A 21,984-nucleotide genomic window follows, 5' to 3' on the forward strand; every position below is an offset into this window, starting at 1 on the left:
TTTCTATTGTTTAAGTCCATTTGTGTTGTTTTGTTATAGCAGCATGGGTAAGCTAATCCACCCACTTAGACTAAAGGAGGACGGCTCACCGCGACAATGTACACCCGGATCAGCACTTGAATGGGGTGATTGGGTGGAATTCCCTGCTGGATTCTCAGCTGCCCACTGTCCTCTGAGGTAGAATCCTCGGGGCTTTTATAGATGCAGAAGGAGCCCTGGAACCACAGAACATAGGTCAGAAAACAGAACGGTCACATGACCCACGAAAAACCATAGTGAGCCCAGTGGTGGAAAAATGAGCACATCCCAAGTGTCTGAAGGACATGGGCTAGTGCCACCCTTTGTCACAAGGGAGGGGAGGTGTCCTTGGGTATTATACAAATGATGTGCCTCAGCTCCTATTTGTGGTGCACTAGTGGATGGGGCCAGTGTGTTAATGAATGTGCCCATCACTGGGCCATCGCATGAGGAGTATGGCAGAGGGGACCTGAGTGTTCTTAGCTGTGAAATGCTCTGCCCAGGCTTCCCTACTGCCTCCTTCTGCCCTGAGTACAGTGTCCCTCTTTCCAGATACAGCAACTGAAGTTTTGGGAGGTGAAGCATATTGTTCAAGATACAAGCTACTACATGCCACTAGCTACTACAATAAACCAGGTTCAAATCCAGGTTGGCAAACCGAGCCACTCCGCTCATTTCAACACAAGGTGCAGCCTGTTAAAGATCCAGCATGCAGTGGTGAACTAGATATTAGGGACTGCTTTGTAAACGGAATCTCCAAGTCTGCCAAAAAAAAATGGGTCTGTATTGTTTGATTTATCTTAGTTTTTCAACTGGCAAGTCTGAATAGATCACGTACGTAATGTGTTATGGATGGGAGAGCAAGGCAAAGGACCATGGTCCTTGCAGGTAGTGACCGTCTTCTTACATTCCGTAGAGTGAGTTTAACTCACTGGCCACAAATCAAAAATATCTCCAAAGACTGCGGCTGGTCCTTGTGGGGTTTCAAAGAAGGTGCTGGGCGGGCACTGAGGATGCTTCCCCTGCCCCTCCATGTCCCATATCACAGCGCCTTTGTTAGAACTGAGTTATGGCTGACATTTATGGAGAAAGACAAAGAATGGGGTCCTGCCTTGAACTTTCCTATGACTCGGTCTCCATCTAGGCCGTGATCATCTTCTGTGGATTTGCCTCTGAAGAGTTCAAAGGTCTTCACCCAGTCTTCAAAATTGTTATACTCGCTCTCAAGATCACCATCGTATATCTGTAGAGAGAAGGAAGATGACACTCAGAGGATGGAGGGTTAGTTACTCCGTCACCTTCCATTCACATTCAGAGTTTGAAAACAAACGAAACACAGACAAACTCTTCACTGGAATGTGACAGGAATGGCCTCTGGCTCAGTCACCAGCAGAGTCCTTGTTCCCATCTGAAACTCATGAGGACAGCCTTTCTTGACTACGTTTCAGCATTCTGGTCTTCTGAGCTTCACCAGAATAATTTCATTTCTCTGGGTTTCCTGTTAGCATCTTCCACAGGCCCCTGACACCATGCTGATCTCTCCAAGCACACAGGCTGAGCACGCATGGACTGAACCCTCTGAAACCATGAGCCAAAACGAGCCCTTCCCCCAAGTTGTTCTCTCAGGTATTTAGATCAGAGTCATGCAAAAGACCTAATACAAAAGGGTTAGTGTTGGTTTAATGAGAAAGAGCAGAATTCTCAAAAAATGGCCTTGAAATATGCCCCAGGGACAAGATAAGTATATCTTTAGAGAGAAGGAAGATTATACTAAGAAGATGGAAGGTTAATTACTCTCTCACCTTTAAATTCATTCTCATTCAAGGTTTGAAAACAAACAAAATATAGACAAACTCTTTACCAGGATATAATAGGAATGACCTATTGATTTATTAGTGTTGATTTATTCTTAGCAAGGAAAACATTTGGCTAAACACTCCTAAAGTTAACTACTATGCATTTTATAAAGCCCTTTGCATAAAAATTTTAATTTCAAGAAGCATAGCCAACTGAAAACATTTTGAATAGTTATTTATTTTTATGTGTATGAATGCTTTGCCTTCACATATGTATTGTCGTATGTGTATACCTAGTACCTATAGAGACCAGAAGAGGATGTCAGAACACCCTAGAACTAGAATTACAGATGCTTGTGAGCTTCCAAGTAGGTTTTGGGAACTAAACCCAGATCCTCTGCAAAGAGTATCAAGTGCTCTTAGCCACAGAGCCAAATTTCCAGCCCATAAAACATTTTTAAATGCATAGGTATAAACACAATAACCCCTTTTATGCTTAATTAATGTTATTGGCAATTAAATATAGACTGTAGTACTTTGGGGAAGTTGAAATCATTAATATTTATTAATTCTTAACACATTTAACATGACAGAATGTTTATTTTTATTATAATGCATGCAGACATAAAATTTTTCCAAGTGGAAAATAATATATAGACTTTAGAAATGCAAAGTAGAATTCAATTTGAGGTTTAGAAATATAATTAAAATACTCAAATTTCCTCTCAAAATGACTTACCCAACTTGATCATCTATGTAAGTAATTGCTGTACTTCAAATTTTCGCATCCGTCCGTATGCCTCTAGCTAATACCCTCTAACTAATAGGAAGATTGGTCTGATGGAACTGGCTTTGGTGAAAGCTCCTGCTATTTTGAGTGCACACAAAACAGTGCTGCAAGAGGAGCCGAAGGGAACTTGTACACTGTAAATGACCTCCCGGGCGGAGGCTAAGCAATGCCCATTATACCCTTTCTGACTATAGGGCTGTGGAGAAAACAAACGAACAAGCTTCCTTGTCTTGGCTTGCATGCACGTGAGATTTTATTTCCCCACATCGGTGACTATAATGAAGACAGTGTGAGTGAGTTCCTAGAAAAGAGTCACTACAGTTGACCAAAGCACCAAGAGAAGCCTGGTGCTGAGCCCTGCACCCTACCCGTGGAGACCCTGGGGCCCACAGACCTTCAAGACAGCCAGATTTGGGATCCCATCATTTCCATCATCTTTCAGCTTCTTCTTGAGCACTTTGTCTTTCTTCTTTTTGGGGACGTCATCTATATCCAACACCACCTTGCCTGGCTTGGCCTCTGTGGATATTTGGCAGAAATTATTATAGGATTGTTAACTGCGGGGTTACTACATACAGCCCTGCAGTTTGTATCATCTGTAAATACGGTGTTTGTGGCTGCCCTAGGGCCAGGCAGGTCTGAAGGTATGTTACTTTCTCTTTCCCCCAGCTAGCAGAAAAAAAGACCCTGAATTTGGATAATCCTAAAGCTTTTTGTTTTTGTTTTCTTTCTTCTCAAATGTCCTCGGGGTCTTGAGAGTCACCTAGTGCAATGTGAGGCTAAAATGTGTTGAGAGTCTTATACAAGGTCATGCTAGTAATGTTATTTAGTAAATTTTAACTGCATTACGTAAAGAAAAGGTGACTAGAGAGGGATGTTGAGTTCTGCTCTTTCCAGCTTTGTAGCCCTAGATGAGTAACTCAACCTCTTTGTAGCCCTGTCTCATGTGTACAGTGAAAATGCTATTGGAGATGTCTGGTCATAGGAGGAATGTGAAACGCAGCATGTTAGTTAGGCTCCCAGGGGTGTGTGTGCATGTGTGTGTGCATGTGTGTGTGTGTGTGTGTGTGTATACATGCACCATGCACACATGCATATGTGACCGTCCATGCCATCTGAACCATTCTTGGCTGCTTGGTGTGTTACTGCGGTAGTTAGGCTGTGACTTGAACTGAACTCTTGGTCATTTCTCAAGCTGCCTTTGTTGTCCTCGTGAAGTGAGCCTGGATCCTGAATCCAGATCTGTGCACTCAGCACTATTCACGCTTATCTTAGTGTGGGCCTGTGCGTCTAGCTTGATCCTATTTTTATCCTGCTACTTCTGCATGAAAGCTCTGCACAGGACACGAGCCAGTCATTCCAGAAATTAAACTGAATTACAGGCCAGCTCAGCTCCAATACTGACAAGATTTTCTTTTCTGGTACTGGGGAGACTGAACCCAAAGCTTGCCAGGCAGGTTCTGGAAGACCTTCGGCATGCGTTGCCATCTTTATGAGGACAAAGAAGTTGAGCCACAACATGTTTCCCATGACTCCCATGACTCCACTTTCTACTGGCCCCATTCTACACCCAAGCACCCCCAAATAGCTACTCACCTGTGGCCCCTTTCTCCTTGAGATTGTGCTCCTTTTCCTTAAAAAAAAAAAAAGAAAGAAAGAAAAAGAAATAAGAGTATGGACACTGCTCTAAGTTACAAACCCTGAGTGCTATCAACCCTAATTTGATTTCCCAGCTGTCTGTGTCCGCAGGACTGCCATTTTAAGAATATTAGTCACCAAGAAGTCTCCAGAATGCAGCGTCACTGTGACGACTTGGATTCTAGCAGTTGGGATGGCCTAACTCTAGAAAATACGTTTCTGTACACCCAACAACAGTGTCACCCAGGTGGAGACCATTGTTCTCTGTGACAGGCTCTCCTCAGCTATAGGGAGGACAAATCTATCTTGCACTTCCCTGGAGCACCCCACAGCCTGCCCTAGGAGTTCCTCCTGCTGCTGTAGTGAGCCCTTGGGTGGGTACCAGGGGTTGAGGAGGGTTGTAGAGAGACAACGAAGGGTTAACTGTTCATAGGAAGTAGAAGCATCCATCCAGCAAAAGGAAGGGGGATGGAGGCAAGGGTTAGTGTTTGATTTGCTAATTCACTGTACGCAGTTGTTTTTCAGCAGTCCTGGGTGAAAATGCGGTCTCTCTAACTTACAGAGTCCCAACAGCCTCAGCTATGAGAGCATGTGACCAATTCTTACTTTCTTTTTAACCTGGTGTTGATAAATCTTTATCAAATTGGTCCCCTAGCTGTAGCCTGAATTTCCAGGCCCATTCCTCACGGCTCTCTAGTGTTAGGACTTGATCCTTGTCTTAGTCCATGTCCATGGGGCTCTGGGGCTCCTCTGGCAACCCACCAATTATTGCTATTTGCTGGGCCAAGATCTTCCTTTACTTGGGTCTGTCCCCCTACAAATGTCCTGCTGCTCTGTGGCCTGGGTGTCCCCCACTCCTCCTGCCGCTCCCTGTTGAGATCCTCTTTCCCGTGCAGACCTCCCTAAGTTTCTCAGGGATTAGAGCCTACAGATATGGACTGTACTGAATATCCTTCAATGGTTCAACAGAGCTTCTGTACCACACCAGCTCTAGTCAGGGGGTGGGGATCTTGTGTCCAGGAGCCTTGGTCTTCTACGCTTTTCCCTACTGCATTTAATAGAAGCACATTTTAAAAAGTTAACCTTTTTAAAATTAGTTCTTTGACAATTTCTTTTTCTTTTTTTTTTTTTTTTTTTTGTTAAGTGAAAACCAGATTTATTCAATGTGATCACACTGAGAAGACAGACAGAGAGACCCAATGACCCCCTCAACCCCCAAATCCATCTCCGGGGTTCTCAAGAGGTTAAAGTTTCAGTAGAGGCCAGAGCTATTGTTAGTATTCAGGCATCTGTACTGGCCTGTCCTTGGGGTCCTGACAGGATACATCCTCAGCTGCAGCCACTAAGAGCACCTCCTGTGCCTACTTGCTGTGTTCCCCTATCAAAGGTTGAGTTTTGACTCAGCCCTCACCCAGCTCCATCCAGATCTATCCTTCTTTCTCTTCCCTCCCAGCTTTGTGTCCCTTTCCCATCAAGGTCACTGCGGGATGCCCACACATCCTTGGATGCTCGGCTCTCCAGGGACCACTTATACTGCACCCCTCCTTCAAAGACTCAGGGGTCATTGTGGAAAAGAGGGGCGAAAGCGTGCAATAACCAGAGGTGGTGGATGACTTGTCATCTACCATGAGAAAAGTACATATTCTGGACACGACAGGGCATCTGCACATGGCATCTCCTGAGACAGCAAGCAGAAGGCCTGTGCAAGTCCACATCAGAGCCTTTCCAACACAGAGAGGATTGGGACCTGAAGTTCTGCCCCTAATTGAGGGCAATTGTTAGCGGTTAAGAGAGGAAGGACCATGTTTCTCTAAGAATTTAGCCTCCGATAAGTTGACCAGACCACAGTGGAACACCAGACAGGATCATGTTTAAGCCCTCAGGCTCTTCATACTGAAATCTAAAGAGAGATGCATGGCCTTGAGGGAGGAGTCCCCCGACTGTCCCAGGCAAGGGAGGCCTTACCTTCTGTGCTTTCTTTAGGGAGGCATCATACTTAGACCACCAATCGATGACATTCTCAGCTGATTCATCTGCTATGGTCCTTTTTCTCCTTTTGGTGGATCTCCGGGAAGGCTTCCTGGGATCTTGCTAAGGGACGAGAGGCAGGTTACAAGTTGGGCCTGGTTCGTTACATGTAGAAGCCAACTGGTTATCAGAAGAAGATTGAATGTAGATGCCCAGTGAGAGGTGAACAGAGGTATCTGTTGGTTTTGTGGTAGCAGTTCTTGTTGCTTCAATAACTGAACATTTAACCATATCTTCAACCATCCTTGAATTAGTTCAGCCAGCAGTTACAAAGATGCTGTGTACTGTGTTTGACTTTAGGGATACAGTGTGACTTCAACCCAAACCCAGAAAGCTCCAAGTGAAGTGGAGGAGATAGGGTGCTAGACCACGTGACACAATGTCATATCACAGAAGGGGTGTCGGCGGCAGACAGCCTTGGGTCAACAAGCAGTAGGCAGTTACTATGAAATAGGTGACTCTCGGTTTTCTCAACTGAAGATGAGATGAAAGTTCTAGTGACATGAAGGAGGAACTCCACAGTTAGCTTCATTTCTCGTTTAAGAAGTGCAGGGAAGTGACAGCTGACGCATAAGAGGCGGGCAGTAGAAGAGATTTAGTTATATGCAATGACTATCAATACATATCTCAGAAAGGAGCCTTTGAAGATGACTGGTGTCAACGATTGGGCGTGTCCCAGCTGCTATAGCAGTAGACACCTCCCAGAAGCCCACTTAACTGAGGATGGAGAGTCTTTCTCCTCTTTAGAATTCAAAGAACACATCTTGGCCATGTCTGACCTTGTACAAAGGAGGCTCTAGATGTTTGTGCAAGTATTGCTGGATGAAGAAACCCTTGCCTTTCCAAGCTAATGCATTTAGAAGGGGTTCTGTCCTATTAACGATTACTGTCACATCTGACTAGCACTTTAATTTCATACACAGTAACTTTCCAATCCTCCAGCAGTACTTTGAGGTAGACATCACTATCTTCATTGTGAATGAGGAAATTAGTAGCCAGGGATGTGAAGTTTCTGGCTCAAGGTCACGTAACTACTGGTGGTCTAGATTTTTCCCAGTGCAAATTCCACTGAGCCTGGCAAACAGGAAGCAGATTACACTGACCGACCTTGACTTTTTCATCTTTCGGTGGTTCCTGGGATACAGGTTTGTGCTCGGGCTCCAGCATCGGAGAGGAGTCAGGGATGTCGACTAGGGTGGTTGTCTTAGCCTGGGCAGAGTCAGGTACCACTGTAGGTGGTGGCTCAACATCCACATAGATGTGATCTGTTGGGGGATCCTGGGAGGAGCTGAGTCCGGAAGACTCGATTGCTGCTAGTGAATCTGAAAAGGATGAATGAGAGAGAGTTCATTCAGCTATGGGACACAGCTGGCTTCCAAAGGCAAGCTCTTGACATTTCTAAGCCTTGTTTTTCCTTATTTCTGGGACAACAGTAACTATTTTCCTGCGGGATAAATTGAGACCATCATTTATGGCATCTGTTGTGCGATTAGGCAATCAACAAATGGCAGTAATAATTCTTCATCCCTTAGAGAAAATGTGGACACTAGGATCATAAAAGCCAAGGTTTAGGGCACAGGTTCTCTGCATTGATTGTCTCTCCCAGTGTGCAGATCTGCAGGGACTGAGGTTTCAGAAGTCAGTGAGCCCCCAAGCGTAGGCAGTACATGGGGCAATGCACTTAGTGGAAAGCAGGGTCAAACCCTGGGGTTCCATGAGATCCTGACTGGGCGGCTGACGTCATTACAAGACATAACACTTTTCCACACTTGCCAAATGTCCTTTGCATTTCGTGTTGCACAACTCATCACTGATGGGTGTTTTCTGCGGTTGTCAAGGCCTTCAGAGGTTCTCGTTCCTCTGAGTATGGCTTTCACCAGCAGAGTTAATCCAACAAACTCCCATAGGTATCTATGCTGTGCTAGACACAGACACCCATGCTGAAGGGGACACCCCCAGAATAGATAACCCCCCCAATAAAAGCAAATTCAACCCTCCAAAATTGGATAGTAGGAGGTGAAGAGAAGGAGGTGGGGAGAGAGCATGGTGTAAGAAGCGGCAAAGGGGGGCTCCAACGGAGTAATAGGAAAGATGTAGGGTGGTGTAAATCAGCACAGTGCTCCAGAGCGCCCTCTGTCTGTATTCAGTGCAATCACATGTGCACGTTCCCTGAGACCCCTAGTCTCACTCCTGGATAAAAAGGCTGGAGAAATTCCCACACAGCATCTTCCCTTAGGAAACACACACAGGTACCTTCATTACAGGATGGTTGGTGAAAGCAGAGACTTGTGAAGAACCTAGGAGTCCAGTGCAACTCAACAGGAAGGGGAAAAGGGAAATACAGCAGAAGCAATGGGTTGTCATAAACAGCTAACGAGCCCCTGGCAATGTGGAGAGATATTAGAAGGTAGCACCAAGTGAAAAGAACCAAAAAAAATGTTACAACACCATATCATGTGTGTAGATCAAATGTGCACAAGTTTACAAGAGGGTCTGAAAAAGATTTCTCAGTAGTTCAAAGTGCGTACCACTTTTGCAGAGGGCCTGAGTTAGGTTCCTAGCACCCACATCAAGTGGCTCACGGCCACCTGTGACTCTAGCTCCAGGGCATCTGGGGTCTTCTTCTGACCTCCATGGGTCTTACACTTGCATGTGTATGCTTGCACACCACACACACACACACACTAACACAAACGCTCATGAAATCTATTGATGAGAGCTCTGCCCTGGGGAGAGGTGTGGCAGGCAGGCATTGGAGGAGAGCGGACATGACAGAGAAGACCTGAATAGCTCAATGACGATGCTGCAGCATGGAATTGGGAGGTGTAATTAACTCTGAACTCCTGAGAACCAAAAGCGGAACAAATTAAAATAATACCAAGCATAAAGCCAAGAAAACTGGCAGAGAACGGGGGCTGGGGAGAGGAGTCTAAGGAATATTCAAGTGTGTCTCAGTGGGAGATTTGATCCCAACACGAGAGAATAAAGGTGTAAATTCACCAGAAAGGTCCAGCCAGTCACTTGAGTGTTCTTTCAGGCAGATACCACTGTCCATGCCCACAGATACCCGATCTCTACAGTCGTTTTCACTCTGGCATCTAGGATGATGCTCTTCCTACCTGGCCTGGCCCAGGCTCCATCCGTCTGTGAGGTCAGGGCAAGGGGCTCTCTGGATTTACACAGAAACTGCTTCAAGCAGTTGATAGTGTAGGTGCCCACAAGAGTGCTTCTCCCGAAGGCTCTCCAGTCCACCACACAGATGCTCAGCGGTGGGTGCAGGAGCTCATTCTCAGGCAGTTCCTGCAGAAGAGGTGGAGGGAAGACGCCGCTACCTGGGTGGCTCTGCCTGCTCGGGCCCCCGCAGGCTCCTCTAGAGGCGGGCACAGCTGGATGTCTGCCTGTCTTCTCCTTGCCTTGACGTTCTAGTCCTCAGACCAGCTCGCCAGTTTGCCCACACTCTGGGGGACTGTCTTCCCAAGTCAGGAATAAGCGCCAAAACTAGGATAGATATGTTCTAATAACAATTCATTCCAGGTACCAATCCCTAAAAGATGTCAGTTGTGAAACATCTGTCTCCCACTCTTGTATTCCACGGCAGTATTGTCAATCCTCCTATTCGCTATTACTGTTTAACCAATCCTGATATATGAAACAAATGAAGATCAAGCCATGAGGCGTGAGGCTAAGCGGACAATGCTCTACACACTTGTCTTCCCCCTAGTGCCCTGAGAGAATCCATGACATCCGCCATGGAGGGTTTCAGATACCACACACACTTTAGTGTCCCCTTTGATCACCTGGAACACGTGTCTGTGGAACTGAGTCGGCTGGACAAAGAAAACTTTTCATAATTAGTTCCAAACCAGAGCAAAAAAAAAAAAACCTCATGTGTGCTGAAATATTGAAATAAATAAGAGCACAGGTGTCAAGAGACATAACTTACACACGACAGCCGCTGACATTCTGAACACAGGGGACCTTAGTTAAATGTGGCCATCAAAGTAAATTTCTGTAGAGCATTTTGTAGCCAGCAGTTCTCAGAAGCAACTGGAGGGTTTGTTAATCCAGGGGTGTCTGTGCCCTGCTCTAAACACCTCTTTATTTGGTAGACTGGGCTAGACCTGATGCTGGGTATTTCTTTCTCATTTGGGAGCATGCATGAATGGGAGTGGGTGGGTATAGGGAATTGAACCCAGAGCAACACAGAGGCTAGGCCAGCACCCTGCCATTGAACGACATCTCCGACCCTCTCCTTACTTTCCATTTTTAAGACAAGGCCTCACTAAGTTGCCCAGGCCAGTATGGAACTCTCCTTGTAGCCTGTCTGGGCCTTGAACTTGTGTGCCTCCTGCCTCAGTTTTCCTGAGTAACTAGGATGGTAGGCCTATGTCATGGTGCCGAGCTGAGAACGTGCCGCAGGTAAGGCTGGTCTAGAGGAGCTGGGGGTTGTGCTCCAGAGATCCCTGTCCAGGCAAAATCTTCTAACTTCCTTTGATTTATTGTACGCTCTAGACCTGAACATTTGCACAACAGGTATCCACTGTTTCTCATTCTGAAAGCCTGGCTTTCCACGATTAGGCTGCTCACACAAATAGCGTACACCTGAAATCTTGAAGCATCTCCCCAGGCTAAGTTGGTGAAGCAGAGGAGCCCAGCTGTGGAAAGGGGGCTGAGCCGCTGAGCCACTGAGCCGCTGAGGAAGGAAAAGCCCGTACCACGTCAAAGGCCTCTGCCTGCACGCTGAAATTGGGGTTGTTCTTGTAACTCTGGATCACGCAAGACTTCACGCCTCGTCCCCCACATTCAATGAGAACCTGTGGCCGGTCCACCGAGAGAAGCTGCACCTTCTTCATTTCTCGGACACCCCAGAAGAGGACCTGGGGGGTGGGCAAAGCCAAAGAGAAGCCTGGTATATGACCAGTGGAGAAGCCAGGGTGTGACTCCTGGGAGGGACAGTGTGGTCTTCCAGCTGCAGCTCATGGTAGACCCCATCTTGTCTAGTTCGGCTAGTGAGGTCTTCCCTGGGTCATCTGCCCATCCTGCCACACCTCCCCAACTATGCAGGTGGGACACCCCTCCTCCGTGTCCTATGGGTCAAGCCTCTCCACTTCCTGAGCCATACCTCGACCCGGTATTTACTCAGCACTGGACGGATGTTGGCGGGAACAGGATAGATCTGTGTGATGTCTGGTGGGCCAATGGGAGGGAGACCCTGTAGTCCAGAAGAAGGGACCTGCCATACAAAACAGCCATTAGTGAGAGGCTGGAGATGTGAGGAAGGGTAACCAGGCTATGCAGCACCTCCCCAGCAAGACATCTTTGTCTCATCAGGACCCTGCAGCACACCTAACCTTCAATCAACCATTGATGATAAAAGCACTGATTGGCAAACATTTAGTGAGCACTCGGGGTGTGCCATGATGTTGGCAAGACATAACTTCCACTACGCTCACAGTAGACAATGGAGAGGCAATCCCCACCCCCAACAAGTGTATAGATGTTCACAGCTCGATAAAATGACACACAGAATTGCAACAGTGGATGGGAAGGGGACTGTGATCACATCTTGGGCTTCTGACACTTAACTACCCTCTGCCTTCAGAGACTCAAGAGATCATGGCAGCCCACAGTGCACAGCTATGAGATCAAATTTAATGGAACAGAGACTTACTACTAAGTCTTCCGTGAAGAAGAAAGTAAAATCTCCTCAATGTGGAACTCAGGAGAAAATGGGTCACTTTTCTGCTCTTGGGCACAATAAAATGACAGGACAATCACCGATCTTTGTAGAACTATCCCACAAAGAACCTACAGAATTCTCCTAAAGACAAGGAATTTCCCACAGATAGCCCATGTTGCCATCTCTTCGGGACCTACCTCGCTGCCCATATCTGTCAAGGAGCCTTTCCAGACTGGGTCCCAGTTATTATGGCCATTTTCCTGCCCTACGACCACTGACTACATTGTGTCTTCTCCATAGGCACAGCAAGTGTGGGAATCAGGTGACCAAGTGCAGAAAGCAGGCTTTCTGGAGTAACCCTGTATGAGTCACTTTCCTTCGCTGATCCTCATGCACTGAGCTGGCCAACCCTTCAGGCCTCCAGGATCACATGCTCTGCGATTCGCCTCTGTGCAACTCTTGTCTGCCCGCAAAGTCTACAGAGCTTGGCCAAGAGGACGTCTGTCCTTTCTTCCTCTCATTCTCCAAACCCTCAAGCAGTACCACACATGCAGTGGCTTCTTGACAAGTGTTTACTAGATGACTGAGACGTTAGCTCCATCTGCCAGAAAGTGCCCGATTGCTCATCAAAACCGGCAATGCGCAAGCGTCCCCCATTTCACCGTGGCAGTCATGTTCTAGTTAGCCACGGCAGATGTGGTTAAGCTAATTACACAAAAGCCCGGAAAAAGACAAGCAGACGCTACAAATACCAAATAGGCTGGAGATAATGAAGCTGCAGGTTGAGCCAGAAAAGGAAGCTGGCACTGGGAGGGCAAGTACCCAGCTGCCTGGTGGGCCAAGGTGAGTGGTGCTGTCTGCCAGCATGGCCTCACCCAGAAGGCCAGCTGCTCCTCAGACTTCACAGAGCCACACAAGACAAAGAGGCACAAAGACAGACACTGTGTGCTTTCTTTCTCTCGTTTGTATTTCTTTGAGTTTATATAGTTATGTAAAATCCTGTGTGTATGTAAGACTTGAAAGTCGAAGGGAGACTGTCTAGGTGAACAAAGAGGATCACGGGGAGGGGAGCAGGGAGAAAGGGAGGGCACACTGTGTATGCGTGTGAAAGCATCCTTACGTAACAGTAGCCCTACACCGAACATAAGGAATAGGACAAAAACAGCTGAGACTGTGGTGGGCGGGGAGCTGCCTGTGGACATGCTTTGTATTCTATTTTAATTTGATATGTAATAACTATGCATACTTATAATGTATAAAGTATAATAGCTTTTTAAAATAACGTGGAATGATCAGATGGGGGCACTTGGCGTACCTGTCACATTTCCTTTGTGTGTAGGGGTTGGATATTCCAAACCCTCAATTTCTGCTGATCGTGTTTGTCCTACTGCTGCAGGGTATTAGGAATTACCCCTCCCACCCAACTGAGAGCATTAGTCATCTTTTCTCCACCCCACTCTAACTCTCCCCAGGCTCTAAGAACATTATTGGATATGCTTTTGTAAAGGCCTCGGGTGTGGGCTGCAGAGGTGGTTCAACAGTTAAAGGAACTTGCTTCTCTTGCCACTTGGGTTCCTGCCACCCACAAGGGAACTTACAACTCTGTATAACCCCAGTTTCAGGGGGCCAAATGCCCTCTTCTGGCTTCCATAAGCACCATGCAAGCAGCAGGTGCACGTATGTGGAATGTAGACAAACACTCAAACACATAAACTAAAAATAAAGTATTTTTTTTAAAAAGGCATATTTTAAAAATTCTTTTTAAAAAGCAAAGTGTGTTTCCTCATCCCAGAAGCGCTGAGACGTCAGCCTTGCCAATCCTCCAAAAAGGCATGCATTTATGATCTTAAGTACTGACCCCCAGCTCATAAGAGATCCCATAGTACGGTGGAGATGGAAAGGCTGACAGTCAGGGTGAAGTTTCTTCATAAGTAAATGGGTCAGCGTGGCCTGTAGACATGGTGTGCACTTGCTCAGTGTATGGGACTCTGGGAAAATGAGTCCAAATGAAAATGAAGGTGAAATAACTCAACTCTGGGACAACTGGGATAATTTGTTGTAAAGGACAAATTGCTCTAATATCCCAGGGAAGATGAAACATGAGAAACTCAAAAAGATCTGGCTGTACAACTAGGGCAAAGGTGAGGCCAGTGGGTCCCTGGCACAAAAATGGAAGAGTTGTTTCCTTTCAGGACCTTGCATGACCCTAATCCGGGCCCAGCACATCTGGGTAATCACAGATGTTCAGAGGCCTTCCTCCATCATCCTCCGCTCATCATCTAGCCTTCAACTGCTTCTCCTGCTCAGCACAGCGATGAAAGACCAGCCTTGAGCTCCCTAGCTGTAGGAGCTAGAGAAAGTGACTTTGGATCTCCAGTTCTCAGTCCCATCTCTGGTGAAACGGGGACAATGCTCTCTAAGTCACAGAGTCGCTGTGAGGAGGTGCAGAAAGGCATGTCCTGCTCTGACATGCTTTTTGACACAGAGAACTCCCTAGGAGGGAGGGCAAGCTGCGTTGGCCCTGCAAAGACCAAGGCTCAATTTTAAGCTGTCTCTAGTTGGATAGAGTTGGTTCTGAATTGCTTCTGTGTAGGGTGTACATGAAGTCCTGAGTGAGTGTGTGTTGTTGGCACGACCACCACCCTGGAAAGGATTCCAGTGCCTTAGGCTCATGGGAACGGCAAGGCCTCCTCTGATCTGAGTATAGATGCCAACGGTGTATGAACAAAGTACCAAACACAGCTTCCTCCTCCTAGAGCCTACAGAGTCCAATCCTCGTGTCTGCTCACTACATAGAACCCTACTAAGATTAGCTCACCTACATCCTCATTCAGCAGTTTGCAACAAACACACTGGCTTCCTAGGCTGCTGTTGTGCCTCAGTCAGTGTGAATGACTATCAGTGGTCATGTTAAAGGAGCAGCAGATGGCAACTGACTTCAGGGGATCAGCCCATTAGCATGCAAGGCACTGTGGGAGAATCTCAGATAGGCAAGGCTCCAGGAGCCTCAGCCCCCAGAATGTCTTGCTACTTCGGTGTCTTTGCATGTTTGCGGCTGCTATTTCTCTCTGATATCTGGCATGGTGTGAACGGGTATGAGGAGATCCCGGCTGCCCTTAATGGAATGTGATTATCTCTTGGAAATATTCCATTCTACTGGGCGTTTTGACCTGTGGATTATTATAAAGATGATTTCCTCTTAAGCTGTACTGTTTAAAGTGTTGCCCCTCCCCCAGTAAAACAGGGGCTGCAGAGGAAAGAAAATAAGAACAATAAAAAGTCACACAGCTAGTTTCTCTAGCTGAGGAGCTGCATAGACTGTTGCTTAGCTGAGCGGTTAATAAAAACAATTCTTTCCCAGAAGTTAACTTAGCTCGACTAATTTTAATCTTAATGTTGAAAGGTGTGTTCACAGGTTGGTATACTTTGTAGCTGAAACAAAGCTTTAAATATGAGTTAAGGTTAGGTTAAGATGTTTTTGCTAATGGGCTTGAGGTAAACAAAACAATGAGAAAGGCACAGTTGAGTGAGGGGCTCGTTAAGGTCAGGGAATAGGAACCAAGTAGCCCAGTTACTATCAGCTGATGCGCCTTTCTTGTTAGGATGGTTGGGTGATCAAAGGTGATGATTAATTCCTTGTACCTATGTCTGCCCTTAGCTTCCTGATATAAAAAAATAAGCCCTGTTGATGAATGGATATGCACCCTGAGGATTTAAAGTAGAGATGACTGGTTCTTTTTCATATATAAAAGTTTAGGCTTGTGATGCTTCTAAGATTTCACCTAAGATTACCTTTTGAGATAATAAAAATAATTGGTCCTTTGTAACCGCAAAATGCAGTCTATCAACAAAAGAACTGACTGAGAAAAATACCTTGCTTGCTTACACTCTGTTAATCTATAACAAGTTGTTTGGATATGAACGTATGTGGGTCTTTGGAACAACTTGTTTTTCACCTGTAATATGTAAAATGTTTAATCATGCAAGGGATATAGAAAACATGTTTTTTACTTGTATTTACTGTAATAATTCACTTACAAAATAGAATGTAACCACATTGTAATTTTTATACTTCCTGAAAGTTTTGTTGGGGTAGGTAAGTTGTAAGGGAAAAATAAAGCCAGTTAGAAGGAAGACATCAAGATAAACAGAAGGGATACATCTGGATAGAGGTAAGAAAAGAAATAAAGAGAGAGAGATAAGATAGGATAGAGAAAGACCCTAAAAGTGTGTGTGTATGGGGGGGGGGGCTGGAGAGATGGCTCAGCAGTTAAGAGCATTGCCTGCTCTTCCAAAGGTCCTGAATTTAATTCCCAGCAACTACATGGTGGCTCACAACCTTCTGTAATGAGGTCTGGTGCCCTCTTCTGGCCTTCAGGCATACACGCAGAAAGAATATTATATAATAAATAAATAAATATTTTTTTTAAAAAAAATGTGTGTGTGTATGTTTGTGTGTGTGTGTGTTCCTGTTTTCTCTGACCCTAGAGAGCTAAGTTTGGCCCTCTTGTCAGCCCCAGAGAATTAAGTTTTACTCCCTCAGAGAGAGAAGTCAAATTGCAGAATAGTCCACCGATGTCCCCTCAAGCCCGAGCTGCTAGGGGTGCCCCTCACAGCGTCGATACACGTCCCACCCAGGCCTGGCTTTTCTCTGCACGTGGCTGTCAGTTCTCCCTTCTCTGTTGCCCTAATTACATCAGTTCCAAAGCTGTGCAAGGTGAGACACTGGTGGCTTCAAAATAACTTAGAAAATTAAAAGGAAAAAAAAAAGAAAGTGAAACTGGGCTCCAATTTCACTGCATATTGTTATGTATAACGTCCACTGTGCAATAAAACATAGTATGTAAGGAGACAAGACAATGCAGTTAATTGTCGAGAGAAGCAACAGCCATAGAAACAGATCCCAGGGGACTTAGGTAGTATCATCATCAGACACAAACTCTATAGTAGCAATACTTACGCTGTCCAAAACAAGACATGACAGACGATGTCAGGAAAGAATTGAAAGCTAAAGTAAAAAGGAAGAAATGGAAATTCTGTGACCGCACATAGAGCCACCAGAAAACCTTGGTGAGTGCTCACCTTTTCAAGAAGCAATAATAAGAATAATACACACGTCTCAGAGAAGAGAAGCCCAAAGACAGAATAGAGTCTTCAAAACACAGAGGGAAATTGTCACCAACCCTGGCGAACAAAAAGATCTCAGAGGAAATATATTGGGCCCGAGTTCAAACAGCAAATGTGTGTGTGTCTGTGTGTGTGTGTGTGTCCCAGCTAGACACACACCATAATCACATGGTAACACTGCGGCAGATCATGCTTCATGCTTCCCAGGAAGGAAATGTGAGAACAATATCATTGCTGTGCTGACGTGTTAGCCACCAGAGGAGGCAAGAGTCTGTGATGAAGCTGACAATGAAGTCTCCCAGGGCCCGAGCAGAGTGTTCTGAAGAGTCTTAATACTATGTTAGAACCTTCCTTCTTGTTCTCTGGACCTGTCACTATCTTATTTCAGGAGAAATAATGACTTCTACAAAAATTCAGATCATTAGATCACTAATTGGTAACTTTAGAGCATAAAGAACACACAGAGATGCCACGTAAGGTGAATTCGTTCACTTAGTTTAGGCCCCTAGTGGGGATGGTTGACTGAGAAGCAAACATGAAGGAGGAGACTCTTACTTTGTTCAAGTCAGTGGGACTTGAGTGAAGGCAAGGACAATATAGCTTTTCTTTGTTCTATACCAAGAGACAAAGACTAAAAATAAATGAAAAATACAGACAGAGCTCACATGATGGTAAGTGAAAGCTTCCTGAGAAGCAGCAGGATTTAGGAAGGCAGATCTGCCACATAGGCTCATAAACACTGCACACTGAATAACTTCAGGGGGTGCTACTCGTGGAATTAGCTAGAAATGGCCCTTTCTTGGGCTGTGTAGTAAACTCACGCGGAAGTAAGACAAGAGAACATTTGGAATTTGAAAAGCATGGTAGACAGATAATGGCAGCAAGATCTGTGTTTTGTCTGCTTAGGAACGTTCCTCGGGAACACACCCACACATAGGAGACACTGAATAAATACGTGTTTGAATGTATAAATCCAAGAGTAAAGTGATCCTTGTCTTCGACAAACCAACACAGTGACGAAGGAGGCAAGGGCTGTTTCAGCTACCTATAAACAATGGGCACGCATTGCATAGACCAAGAGGCAAAGAGAAGGATGGGCCAGGAGAGAACATCTGAAACAGCAGGCGAGCTTTCTGGAATCTTGATGATTCTCATAAACTGGCAAATGCTCTGCAGGAGTGGAGGTGGGCAGAGTGGAGAGGCATTTCAGAACGAGTTAATGAGTTATCTCAGCATGCCTAAGAGCAGAAGAGTAAATCTATGAGATCCAGGAACCTGCAGTGGGTGGCGAGTCTGAAGCCTGGCTGGCTCTTGGGAAAGGAAGCTGTCAATTGACGTGCTATTATAGAGGAACAGAAAACAAAGACTTCCCCTAGAAGTGGGAAGAGCAATTAGGGCAGAGCTGCTTTTGTCGGGTTCGGTATTGTTTGGTATCTGTCTGGGTTTCAACCAGAACAGCCTGCTGACAGCTCACGACTCTCCTCCGAGGAAGGACTGGATTGGAAGGCTGCCCACATAAGGACCCATATGTGACCCCAAGAAAGTAGTTCAAGAACAACTTTTGAGAAAGCTTAAAAGCCAGAGAATTTGATATACGTATACTGTCTAGATTCTTCTCTTCATGGAATGTTAGCCATTATAATAAAACCAAAATGGTTTTGTGGTTACATTTGGAAAGACTATGTTTTGAAAAAGATATTTTAAAATGTTCTTCAGAGAGCCTTTTTACAGCAGCAGGTATTTCAAATTCCCCAGAGGAACGTCCCAAGAAGCACTTCTCAAACTGTGTTCACTGCATTTGGAGGAACCTGTGTTTAAAAACAACAGTATTTGGTGAATAGTCTCATAGGTAAGGAGCGGGGAGCAGCAGAAGATGCAGAAGAGGAGAGAACATGATCAACTCATGTCCTGGAAGGAACATGGAGAATGACACAAGCAGGAGGATGATTGACATGAGAACTAGAAGAGACCAAGGAACTGCAAAGATGTCAATCAGACATAGAAGCAGCTACAGAGATGGCCAGGCTATGGGCGTGGGTACCATGTGTAGAATTATGTTGGCTTTGAGTGCTTCAGCCAGAGGGACTGGGCTAACAGTCAGGGACGAACTAGGACCAGAAGAGAGAGGGGAAGTTGTCGTGGGTGGCTGATGGAAACAATGGATCTGATGGGTACACAGAAGAGCCATGCCACCAACTCCTGAGTCAGGGGAGTGCCAACACTGGAAGCAGGGAAGTGAAAGCAAGTCATCCGCGGATGGAAAGAGGTAGCAGCTGCGACAAATGAAGGTATTTCCCGTACCTGTGAGCTCAGCCTGTCTGAGCTCCACCTACTAACGGTCACCTGATGACCAAATCGCTCTTTGAACAAGTGGTCAAATGAGAAGTATTAAAGAAACCCTGATGGATGGCATCTCCTAAGCTTACCTCTGACGATGCTCCTCTCTAGCTCACCTGCTGGGAAGCAGCAGGTGTCTCATTAGTGTGCCCAGTTCTGAGAGAGGAGGTGGGTAGGATCATGGCTGCCAAATGGCAGAACCCCCGGGTCATCTTTAGGGGTCAATTTGTTCAGCCCCTTATTGAAAGACTTCTGGGGAGACTTGGAGGCTTGGGCCAGGAGCTCTTACAAAGGCAGCTGTGAGCTGGGAAGAGCAGCTGCCTAGACTCAGCTAACCTGGAAGCCGGCATTCTCGTGTGTGGTATGTCGGACCAGATCCCGTTCTTCCAAGTCAGTCATCACAGACCTCAATGGTCCCCTGCTCTAGGAGCCTTAGAAAGAAACTGGACACAGCTTTGCTTGATTAAAGGAAACTTTGTGTGGCTAGGTAAAATAAGTAAATTTAAAACAAATTAGTTAAACAGAGCCAGGTGAGATGATACAGCCAGTAAAGTGCCTGCCAAGCAAGCGTGAGGACCTGGGTTTGACTTCCAGCATCCACTAAAAAAATCGGGGCATGCCTGTCACCCCAGAGCTGGGGAGTGGAGGACAAGGGTATCCCTGGAGCTTGATGGACAGCTACTCTAGCTGAATTAGCTACAGGTTCAGTGAACAACCCTGTCTCAAAGAAAGAAAGAAAGAAAGAAAGGAAGAAAGAAAGAAAGGAAGGAAGGAAGGAAGGAAGGAAGGAAAGAAAGAAAGAAAGAAAGAAAGAAAGAAAGAAAGAAAGAAAGAAAAAGAGAGGAGAGCATGGTTGGGGAAAACATCTGACATCCACCTCAGGGCTTCACGCATACACATACATGTGCACATGCTCTTGCACACCCACATACAAATGTGGATGCTCACAAATATGTGCACACATACATAAAACACAAAAACTCTAGTGCAAACAAAAGTCTTATTGGAATATGTAATAGGAAACAATTGTTAAATTTCCCCACTCGTTAGATTTGGAGGGACTGAAGTTCCAAGAAGACACGGGAAACGCTTTCCTGGAGCCGCCGAGTCTGAAGCCTGGCGGGCTCTTCGGAAAGGAAGCTGTCAATTGATGCGCTATTATAGAGGAACAGAAAACAAAGACTTCCCCTAGAAGTGGGAAGAGCAATTAGGGCAGAGCTGCTTTTGTCGGGTTCGGTATTGTTTGGTATCTGCTTGGGCTTCAACCAGAACAGCCTGCTGACAGCTCACGACTCTCCTCCAAGGAAGGACTGGTTTGGAAGGCTGCCCTCCGTTCTGACACCCACACTTCTGAGAGGCACACAGCTATCCGGCTACATATGGTTTTGCTGGAGACCACTTGTTTTATCACCCTAACATCCTAGAACCTAGTGTTTGGCTTTCTAGTTCTGCTTTCCTACCATGCTGGACTTCAACTGCTTGAGCCAAATGAAGCCAGTCCTTGCATTCCCAACACAGTACTCCTGCTGATCCACACTCAGTTTCCCTAGCAGGGTTCACTCTCCAAAACTGCCATTCTTTCCACAGAAAGTTTTTTCCTGGGTGACTCAAGCGACAAAGTCTCCGATTGATGGATTTAAGAATGTGTCACTGTAGCCGACTGTGACTTCCAGGCTACAGATAGGAAGAGAATTTGGGTTTGAATGCAAGTATGTCTAACCTAAATCTGTCCCCTTAATGTTAGCACAGTCTCAGCTTCTTTATCATTTGGATATAGGAAGGCTACTGAGTTTTTTGATCTTGTATCCTGCCACATCACTGAAGGTGTTTATCAGCTGTAGGAGTTCCCTGGTAGAATTTTTGGGGTCGCTTTTGTATACTATCATATAATCTGTGAATAGTGAAAGTTTGACTTCTTTTCCAATTTGTATCCCCTTGATCTCTTTTTGGTGTCTTATTACTCTAGCTAGAACTTCAAGAAATATGTTGAATAGATATGGAGAGAGTGGACAGCCTTGTCTTGTTCTCGATTTTAGTGGGATGGTTTTGTGTTTCTCTGCATTTAATTTGATGTTGGCTGTATGTATGCTGTATGTTGCTTTTATTATGTTTAGATAGGTTTCTTTTATCCTGATCTCTTCAAGACCTTTATCATGAAGGGGTGTTGGATTTTGTTAAATGCTTTTTCAGCATCTAATGAGATGATCATATGTTTTTTTCTTTCAGTTTATTTATATAGTGGATTATGTTGACAGATTTTTGTAAGTTGAAGCATCTCTGCATCACTGGAATGAAGCCAACTTGATCATGGTGGATGATTTTTTGATTTTTTTTTTTGGATTCAGTTTGCCAATATTTTATTGAGTATTTTTACATCAATGTTCATGAGGGAGATTGGTCTGTAATTTTTCTTTCTTGGTTGAGTCTTTGAGTGGTTTTGGTATAAGGGTAACTGTTGCCTCATTGAAAGAGTCTGGCAATATTCCTTCTGTTTCTATTATGTGGAACAATTTGAAGACTATAGATATTAGCTCTTCTTTGAATTTCTGATAGAATTCTGTGCTAAAACC

The 21,984-nt window shown here is 45.4% G+C and overlaps 1 protein-coding gene across 1 annotated transcript in view; it reads right to left on the bottom strand.

The window, feature by feature from the left end:
* The window catches only part of Fer1l6 (fer-1 like family member 6), a 136,820-nt gene that overhangs the window by 24,229 nt on the left and 90,607 nt on the right, over positions 1–21,984 (bottom strand). The window contains exons 25-33 of the mRNA XM_050145363.1: positions 11,393–11,503; positions 10,986–11,147; positions 9,390–9,570; positions 7,378–7,592; positions 6,208–6,333; positions 4,201–4,237; positions 2,999–3,123; positions 1,130–1,261; positions 90–215 (exon numbers count right to left, since the gene is read on the bottom strand). Coding sequence (XP_050001320.1) covers positions 90–215; positions 1,130–1,261; positions 2,999–3,123; positions 4,201–4,237; positions 6,208–6,333; positions 7,378–7,592; positions 9,390–9,570; positions 10,986–11,147; positions 11,393–11,503 — 1,215 coding nt within the window. The remainder of the gene's footprint in view (positions 1–89; positions 216–1,129; positions 1,262–2,998; positions 3,124–4,200; positions 4,238–6,207; positions 6,334–7,377; positions 7,593–9,389; positions 9,571–10,985; positions 11,148–11,392; positions 11,504–21,984) is intronic.

Source organism: Alexandromys fortis, unplaced genomic scaffold, assembly GCF_014885135.2.
Source record: "Alexandromys fortis isolate MF-2015 unplaced genomic scaffold, M_Fortis_MF-2015_v1.1 scaffold_2_1_26212458, whole genome shotgun sequence".
Classification (NCBI taxonomy): Eukaryota; Metazoa; Chordata; class Mammalia; order Rodentia; family Cricetidae; genus Alexandromys; species Alexandromys fortis.